At 32.1% G+C, this 9838-nt stretch overlaps 2 protein-coding genes across 5 annotated transcripts; one reads left to right on the top strand and one right to left on the bottom strand.

The window, feature by feature from the left end:
* Positions 1–1654: 1654 nt before the first annotated feature.
* On the top strand, positions 1655–2956 carry LOC113853723 (protein translation factor SUI1 homolog 2). Its single transcript, XM_027484284.1, has 2 exons — positions 1655–1711; positions 2379–2956. The coding sequence occupies exon 2, from the start codon at positions 2416–2418 to the stop codon at positions 2752–2754; it is 339 nt and encodes a 112-aa protein (XP_027340085.1). The 5' UTR covers positions 1655–1711; positions 2379–2415; the 3' UTR covers positions 2755–2956.
* A 1482-nt stretch (positions 2957–4438) lies between these two features.
* Positions 4439–9838, bottom strand: LOC113856057 (calcium-dependent protein kinase 2-like). 4 transcript variants are annotated; one of them, XM_027487680.1, is made up of 8 exons: positions 8658–9801; positions 7266–7409; positions 6980–7132; positions 6055–6167; positions 5583–5750; positions 5383–5510; positions 4970–5090; positions 4439–4886 (listed from the first exon to the last, which is right to left on the bottom strand). In XM_027487680.1, exons 1-8 carry the CDS (start codon positions 9403–9405, stop codon positions 4815–4817), a joined length of 1647 nt encoding a protein of 548 aa, XP_027343481.1. In that variant the 5' UTR covers positions 9406–9801; the 3' UTR covers positions 4439–4814. The 4 variants fall into 4 exon arrangements, with proteins under 4 accessions (XP_027343481.1, XP_027343483.1, XP_027343482.1 ...); XM_027487682.1 differs by having other exon boundaries at positions 4597–4886; positions 4985–5090; positions 5568–5750; positions 6980–7171; positions 8658–9838; XM_027487681.1 differs by having other exon boundaries at positions 4597–4886; positions 4985–5090; positions 6980–7171; positions 8658–9838.

Raw genomic sequence — 9838 nt, 5'->3', positions numbered from 1 at the left:
AAAAATCAATATTTTGGTCATAAAAGAGTAGTTCTTAGATAAATCAAACTACTGAATATTATTTAATCTTCAATCCTTCACTTATCAAAAACCTATAGCGGCAAAAAAAGAAAAAAAATACAAAATGCTTGGCTGTATAGTATTTTCTTCCAAAAATATATTGAGAAATGAGTATATAGTATATACTTTCCAATAAACAAAAAATTTCTAGCATATTCCCGAAATAATTGGTTTTTTTTTTTCAAGTGTGGTTGGGTGTATAGGTTTGGGCTTACCAATTAATCTGTAAGGCCTGCATTTACTGCGAGATTGGGCCTAGAAATCAGTGATTTGTTTACAAAATGAGTCTGGCCCACGAATTTGCGGGTTAAATGGATTTGATTTGTCGATTTGCAAACTAACTCGCAGGTCAATCCTCACCATTGTTGCAAAAGTTTGATAAACTTTCGATTGCATCTAATTTTTAATCCAAATTTGAAAATTCAATACACATTATGTCTATATCTTTTAGTTTCATAGTGTGTCAAAAGTTGATTTAAATTGAAATTTATTATGTTTATACTAGGCTTGGTTTAAAATCTTTTTATGTTAAAAAAATAGTTCTTAAAAAAAATGATATCTTGAATTTAATATAGTTATCAAGAATTAAAATTTTAAGTTTAATTTAAATATAAATTGATATGATTAAATCAATAATAGTAAAAGAAATAAAAGTATTAAATAAGATATGTAATCTTTTAAAAAATATAAATCAAATTAAGTAATTGATTCCAAAATTAAGAATTTTATTATATTTTGTATTTTTATTTCAAAATAATATATATATTATTTATATAAATTAATAAATATTATATCTCCATTAAATTATATTAATTTTAAAATAAAATTGTAAGATGAAAATCTTAATTTTAGCGTTTAAAAAAAAATAAAGAATAAGTAATTAAAAATAGAGGAATCAAAATTACAGATAAGTTAGATAAAGTGAAATTAAACTATGATACAAGATTAAATTTTGTTTTAAAGGCTAGTAAGATAAAATTAAAATTTCCTTTATAAAAGATAAAACGAGATTTTTTTATTTTTGTAACAAAAAGATAAAAATATATTTAAAAACAATGTAAAGATTACATTGATTTTGAGTAAAATGATAAAATGTATAGCCTTAATTTGATCCTAAATAGGTATTATTTACCCAAAAGGATTGAAATTAAAAAAACAAGAAAGAAAGAAAGAAAAAGAAATGTTAGGCATAACAGCGAAAATAGAACACAAAACCAAAGAGTGAGAGAATAATGTATGCAGTGCTCTCTGGACTCTTCCGTGTCTTTCTTTACACTTTGGTGGCCCCACTCTCCAATTATGACCTGTTTGGATGCGCTATTCTTTATGAAGCAAAAAGCGCTTTTAGTTGCGTTCGTTCCACCCTTCTCCGCGTTCAACCTACGCGTGTACCTTATTCTTATCCCCAATAAGAACACGATTCTATGTCCAAAATCACTTCCCAATCGTAAAACCAGATAATCACCGTCCACGTGTACGCATCACGCAATCTCATCCGTTCAAAAACAAGTGGCCCTTCCCCACTTGCGCACACACTGGCACCGCCTCTTCCACGCACTATATATATGCGTAACCCCCCTTCACGTTTTTCCATATCGTTGTTCATTGTCTTCTAAGTCTCTAGAAGTCTTTTTCTCTCTCTATCTTTCAGGTTCCTTCCTCTCTCCTCTTTGTCATTTTTGTGATCTGCTGTTTGTGGGAAACAGCGGTTTTGTGTTCTGGGTGCGTGATTTTTGAAGTTTGTATTGTTGGCAGGTTAATTGGGTGTGGAGGAATGTGTTGAATTAATGATCTTCTACTAGGTTGTTCTGTTTTGTTTGTTTGAATCATGGATGGTATCGAAAGTTCGTAGATTTTTATGGTTTTATTTGTGGATCCTGAATTTACCTGAGATTTCTATGTTTGATGATATCTTATGTTCCTATCGTTGTTTGATGATATATCCATGGTGTTTCTTTGTTGGGGTGGCAGCTGAGAATTTTAACTTCATTTTTTACACGATTGAGATTCGAACTTTTTATGCTCTTATTGTTGCCTCTTAGGAATTTATATAGTAACTTTCTATTAAAAATTATAGAATTCAATGCATGGTATTGGATTTTATATTTTTCACACAAATCTACTATCTATCAATTTTTTATCACATGAAAAATACATTTTACTATGAATGGTCGTAATTAAAATATAAAACCTACGTGATCTTTTAATTTGCTTTAATCTTTGATCATATCATATGCATGGCTATGGATATATTAGAAATTTTCATGGATTTGGTGTATATGTTGTGTTCTAAAAGTGTGATGGATTGTTCCTTGCAGTAGCTTTCGGTTACAAAGTTTCCATCAAGCAAAGTACATGGTTGATTTGGAAATTCAAGTTCCCACCCCATTTGATCCATTTGCTGAGGCTAGAGAATCTGATGCCCCCGGAGCCAAAGAGTATGTTCATATACGAATTCAGCAAAGGAATGGAAAAAAGAGCCTAACCACAGTGCAAGGGCTGAAGAAAGAGTTCAGCTACGAGAAGATCCTCAAAGACCTTAAAAAAGAGTTTTGTTGCAACGGCAATGTTGTGCAAGACAAGGAACTTGGCAAGATAATTCAACTCCAAGGTGATCAACGCAAGAAAGTTTCTCAGTTTCTTGCTCAAGCTGGTCTTGTTAGGAAGGACCAAATTAAGATTCATGGTTTTTGAAGAACTTGGTTTCGTTTCTGTTGTTTATGGTATTTGAAGTTGGTGGGTTTGTTTTGGTTCGTTTCATTTGATAAAAGATTAAAGTGGTATTGATATGTGTGCTTTGAATTTGCTTTTTTAATGATTGAATTCCATGGATGATGTTCATCTTGAATGTTGTATGTCAAGTACGTCATATATAATAAATAAAGATTCGGTTTTTAGAATATGTTGGCTGTTTTTATTTTGATTTACTTTTATCTACTTATTAATTTCGTTGTCAATTTGTCATGCCCTTTAGCAGTGAAATTTGTGATTGTTTGGTTTAAAATTGAGCACGAGTGAAATTGTTTTAAATCGTAAATTGACTATTGTAAATTCGTTTGAATTAATGTTTTTATTAATATATTTTAGAATGTGCGAGAATTTTTGAAATCTAAAATTATTATTTTAAACTAAATTTAATTTAAACGTAGCCTAAGAATAAAAATTTGCTAGTTTTTATTTATTAAGGTAAATTCGGTTGAAGCTGTTTATCCTGCATTTTAATGTAATAACTATTTACAAATACAACTTAAAGAGATATGTGTAAATGAAAAATAATAAAAAAATTATTAACCGTTCAAAGTAAGTTAAGTTGATGGAATACTATTAATCATAACATATATTTTACCTTTTAATTCATTTTTTTAAAGAGACAAATTTTATATAAATTGATTTCTTTGAACATTTTCAATTGGAGTTTTCTTTGGGTTTTCAATTAATCAAAATAAAAATCCTTAATGGATAGAGATTGACATTAGGTCTTCTGCACTTGCACGGTTTTCTTATTTTTGGTGCATGTTCCGTTGATTGGTTAAACTCGCTTACAAGGCAGATTCTTCCATGGATGAATGCTCAAGCTCGCTTGACATTTGTTTTTTCATTTGATTCAATTGAGAACTACACTCTGGGAAGACCATGAAACCAAATTCATGATGTTTTTAGATGAAAAATAAGTGTAGAATGACCAAAATGGCTCTTAGAACAATTTAAAATTCATTTTTACCTGATGTGGAAAATCAAACTCTAGAAAATTTTCGACCACGCCCATTGCCAGCTAAGATAGCTTGTAATTTTCATTCAAGCCAAAACGACTAAAAATAAAATGAAGATTTAAATTGACAGGGGAGAAATATAGTCTCTGTTTTAGTTTTAAAAGGAATTTGACCCACTTTAAAATAAATTGTCTTTCTATACGGGTCCAAGGTTTCTATATATATATATATATATATGATCAACTAGTCTAATTTACATGGCCATTTGAATATAAATAATTCTTTCGAATCTATCTTAAGTTAGTTTTCGATTAAACGAATTGAAGAAAAAGGACAAAACTATCTAAATTGACTTGATGTATCTGCCAAAAATTGTTTCTTTCTTCCTGCTGAATCGCTAAGGATGGGATAGCTATTGGGTTTATTTGCCTACTGTCTGTCTTTTCCAGGTTTATTTTCACTTACATGTTCTATGCATTATGCAAACACAATCTCACTTTCAATGATCTTACAAAGAAAACGAAATGGAATTGTGTTACTGTCAGAACCAATCTTGGTTTGCCATAATTTGGTTGTCATCAGATAATGAACCAAGGTTACCCTAGTTATCACTATTGGGATACATCCAAGTTTGCTTAACTAGACAATGAAAGGCTAGAAAAGACATACAAGGTTTGATTTAACCATTAAACTACTCTCGTAGCTTGCAATCCTTAATAAACAATAGTGGTATAGGATTTCAAGTGCAAAAACTTGTATAACTTATTGAGATAACAACTTTGCTATGTGAGTATACTTCAGTGTCCAAAACAAATTCAGAGGACTCAAATAAAATGTCAGTGAAAAGGAAAAAGAAACCAAAAATGAAACAAGAGAGTTGATCAAAAGTCATGTGGAACATCATAACTCAAAAAACATTCTAAACAGAATCTTTACATGCCTACGAGTGGTATAAACTTTTGGAAGTACTTCTCAGAAGTATAAACCTTGTCCCTAGGCGGGTCTTGGATATCGGAAACTCATACTGGTTAGAGATTGTGTGTTTTAGAATAGCTTGGCTTGCTGATTTCCACTCCTCATCATTGCACAGAATTCGTCATAGTTGATTCTACCATCCTGTGAAGCCACAAAATTGAGTATTAACTACGGAACAAAAAGAGAAACTTGTAGCAATCCCACTTAATAAAAAATAGGCTTACATGATCTGTATCTACTTCAGATATAATTGTATCAACTTCAGATATAATTTCCTTGATTGTGGCTTCATCACCCATACCATATTCATTCATGGCTGTTTCCAATTCATCTCTTGTAATATACCTGTAATGGAATCAAATTAACACCAGAGTAGATATGTCATTGCTCATGACATTCCTATCCAAGTTTAGCTATTTATCAATTGATGATTTTGTAAACAAGGTTGCTGGCCGCTGTGCCTTATTTTTTTATTAAATACTCTACAAAATGTATGAAATTTAGTAGACATACATGACATTAATGGCAAATTTAAAACATTGATCTCAATAGTTAAAAGATTCGTAAGGATGGCATAATGTAAAGTCCAAAGCAATTGGAGGAGAAGACAAAGTTGAACAAAGTAATCACGTCTTACCCACTGTTGTCTTTATCAAAATATTGGAAGGCCTTGAAAAGTTGATCATCTCTTTCTAACTTGTGTCTATGCATTGTAGCAGTAATGAATTCTATATAGTCAATTGAGCCATTTCCATCAACATCAGCCTACAGTTTAAGCCATGAAATATAAGTTTGGAAATCATTAAAAGAAAAATAAAGGACAAAAAAATAGCTTACAGCTTCCATAAGCTGCTTCACTTCAGCCTCAGTAAGCTTTGAGCCAAGTCTTTGCAATCCTGCTTTCAGTTCTTCATAGGTGATTGTACCACTCTTGTCAGTGTCCATATTTGTAAACATTGCCTTCAAACCTTGGATCTCTTCTGCAGACATGTTCTCAGCAATGACCTAAAAGAATATTCAAAATTCAGTGAATGTTTTGAATTCAGAGACCTAGATACTCATGCACTATAAAGTTACATAGATTGGTTTAACCGAGAGTCATAACAAGAACACTAGAATGAGAATGAAATTTTCCATATCTCAATGTTGTAGCCCCTATTAACCGACATATTTAATGGTTTAAAATTATCCTTTCATAATTTTTAGCCATGGTTAACTATAGAAATAGAGGTATCTATTATGCTATCTAAGGAAACAAGCGCTAAAGATCACTTTGGTCTCTCTTCATGCAGATTGTGGATGGACATACCTTCAGGGCAAGTTTCTTTAGTTTATTCATAGCTCTGAATTGCTTCATTCTGGAAAGGACTGCACTGTCTATTGGCTTGTCTGGAGCATTTCCATCTTTAATCCACGGGTGTTCTGATCATTCATACAATATATAAATCAGTTAGAAGAGAAAATAAAATCCATTAACCAAGAAAATATTAAGGATGCTAAACCCATTTGATCAGTCAACAAGAGTTGTAATAAAAAACTGGTATTGATTACATCAGAAGTTCAAAATATTGTTATTTTTTTTCTGAATACTACATACATACATACATATATATATATATATATATATGATATAACAATACATGAATGGTCAAGATTAAAAGTTTGGTAATAGTCATGTAACTACTTAAAAAAGTCGTTTAGTGTTCTCATAATCTTATAGTGAGAATTGTTCTCATTGGATACATTCCCATATGTATATATATATATTTATATAATAAATAATTGACATGCTGCAAGATAATAGAAGGACTATTATATTTGTGATATATTGATGAGTTTTCATGTAATATTTCTTGTCTGACAAATCTTAATTCTTAACAACTAGTATGTTCACTTGCAGTGTATGTCTGTTGTCATACCTGTATAGTGGTAGAACAGTCTGTACAGACATGATTATATGAAAATAAACTTTGGATTCTGCATGCTTTTGAGCGAATTCAGTTTTTTCATGCATTACAATTAGCTATAATAAGTTGTGCATATCACTAGTCCCCATCAGCTAATAATCCCCTCTAATAATTTATCTTCTCAATCTTGCACACACACACATAAATTGACCACATGAGCAAGAAGTTGAAACTTAAATACTATTTGGAGTTCAAGAAAGTTTAATAAACTTCAAGTGTTTAATAAGGAATAAGGAGAAAGGAGAAAACACAACGAAAGTTATATACCAAGAACTTGAGCAGAGGTAATGCGTTTCTTTGGATCCTGTATAAGCATCTTTCGAACAAGATCCTTGGCATTGCTTGAAATTTTAGGCCACGGTTGACTTTCAAAATCAATATGACCTTCCAATATGGCATCAAATATTCCCTTTTCAGTCTCTACAGCACATATTTGATTAAAAAAAGTTAGACAACTAACTAGTAAAAGGGAATAGAAAACGAAATAAATGTGTTTTAAAATTTTAGTTCATAGTTGTTCTATTCTATTATGAGAATCAAAATCTCAGTTTACCAGCCCAAAATGGAGGGACACCGCTGAGTAGGATATACAATATGACTCCTGCACTCCATATATCTATTTCCTTCCCACATCTACGGCGTAGAACTTCTGGAGCAACATAGTAAGCACTCCCAACTATATCTCTATACACCTTTCCTGTAAAATATGAGTAAGAGAAATTTATGTACACATTTAAAGACAAAGATAATCTTCCTTTTACACAGAAATCATCTAGTGAAAAGATAAATAGTTGCCAAAAATACAAGTGCATGCGTTGCATGGGTGTGTGTTTGTGAGTGCAAGGCACTTCAAAGCTAATGATGGAAGTGAAGTTTCTCAACAAGCTATAGTTTTATTTCCTAAGGCTATAACTAAAATTTGACATAACATCTCACATTGAGGAATAAATAGAACTTTCAATTTTAACATTTCCATTTTCCACACTACTCAAAGATTAATAAGTCATGAAACCTAAGAGCTTAATGTGTGTGATGGATGGAATAAATGAAAATGGAAGATTCTCGACAGTTGATCAATCACACTGCTGAATGCTGACTAATTAAATAAGATAAACTATGTGAGTAATTTTCTGTCTACTAAACCTTACATTGCTTCATGCCACGTCTGAAAGCTAGCAAAAGACATCGATGGGATTACAACAAACAAGCATATAGTCAATAGGATTTTTTGGAACAAGTTATGAAAACTTAAAAGAATCTCTGTTTGCAAATACAAAGTCAGCATGCTTGTGAATTTTGGGTATAGCCAAATCTTAACTCATAAACACAAGATGGGTCAACCATATGACATTACTTTCCATGTCACTTACAAAAAATATGATTGATACATCAAAGTGCAAACCAGATAGCAAAGACATTACAGAAAGGCATAGGATTGAAATGTTATAAATCATATGTATAATTGCAGCATACAATACGTGTGGAGAGGAAAGAACAATGATATTAAGTTTTTGTTAAACTAATTGGAGGAATTAATTCCAACCTACATCTTTAAGAAAACTGTGTTATCAAGCAAGTTTAAAGGCTCTCAAACTTCGTACCAATGTTTTGACTAAAAAGGACAGCCAATAACAAGGGCAATAAAGCTACTTTGTAAGAGTCTCCCCCACCTACCCCACCTACCCTTTAAGACAGAAGTAACTATTTGTTCTTGTGTACAAAATACTACGACCAATATAGCTAAATTTCTAATCTGAAATTTTCATGAATTTGCAAAAACATTTCTACAAAAGGAAATAATCCAAAGGAAAAATTTGAGATAGAAACCTTTCAAAAAGTTTTCCAAAGCTAACATTTTTCTATGAAGATCCTTCCATTGGTTAATCTGAAACTTCATAGATGAAGAAATTAGAATAAATAACCAATGAATGAATCAAAACTTTACCTTCTTCAATGAAAACGGACAAGCCAAAATCAGTTGCCTTGAGAAGTGCATTTTCATCCTTACTAGATAACAAGAAATTCTCTGGCTTAAGATCCCTGTGCATCACACCCATGAAATGGCAGATATGAACAACATTAACAATTTGTCTGCATATTGATGCAGCAGCTCTTTCACTATAATGCCCCTTAGCAATAATCCTATCAAAAAGTTCACCACCTGCACAAAGCTCCATCACAACATGAACTGAATGCTTATCCTCATAAGCACCTTTGAACTCAACAATGTTTGGTTGACCACTCAAATGCTGCATAATCTGAATCTCCCTCTTTATATCTTCTTTATCAGATTTGCTTACAAGTTTCCTCTTTGAAATGGACTTGCAAGCATACTGCAACCCAGTTGAATTCTCAGTGCATAGATATGTTACCCCAAATTGCCCTCTACCCAATTCCTTCCCAAGTGTATAGAACTGTTTCACATCCTCAAATTGCTTCCCAAGGATTGTGTCTTGCTTAACAGGTTTTGGACTTGGTGCAGGAACAGAAGGCTTCCATGGTGTCTGAGGCACTGTTTGAGTAGTTGATGCAGCATGCTTTTCAGGTAACTGATAAGGCTGATTTGCAGGTACTCTTGATTGGTTGACCAAAGGTTCATGAGTCTTCTGGTTGTGAACACCACCAGACCCAGCTTGTCTATAACCATTGTGTTCTGGCTCAGAATCTTTACCTTTACTTAGACAAGAACCCATATCTAGATTCTCAAATCCAAAGTACTATTACAAAGAAACAAAGAACAAAAGTTGGCTTTTTGTGTGTGTGTGTGTGTGGCAGATACACACCGCTATTAGAAACTGGTTCAGTCCAAACACCAAACAGGTTGAACCCAGATGAGAATTCAATGAAACTATACTAACTTAAGCTTTGGATCAGAAATCTATAAGTCAATCATTTTGAGAGTGATAAAAAAAAAAAAAAAAGAGAGAGAGAAAAACTAAGAAACTGATCAAAAAGCTTGATAGAACAAAAAGTAACACTTAGAAAGGATTGAGGAGGAATATATGCAGAGGATGTGAAAAAGAGAGATAGAAGACAAGTTTGATACTGTGATGAAGAAATGTAAAAGGTATTATAAAAGTGGAGCCTAGAAAGAGGGTGAAAGAGAAAGGGTCTATTAAAAATGAA

Source organism: Abrus precatorius, unplaced genomic scaffold (assembly GCF_003935025.1).
Source record: "Abrus precatorius isolate BTA unplaced genomic scaffold, Abrus_2018 Scaffold11, whole genome shotgun sequence".
NCBI lineage: Eukaryota > Viridiplantae > Streptophyta > Magnoliopsida > Fabales > Fabaceae > Abrus > Abrus precatorius.
This window is presented reverse-complemented; position numbering and strand designations above follow the sequence as displayed.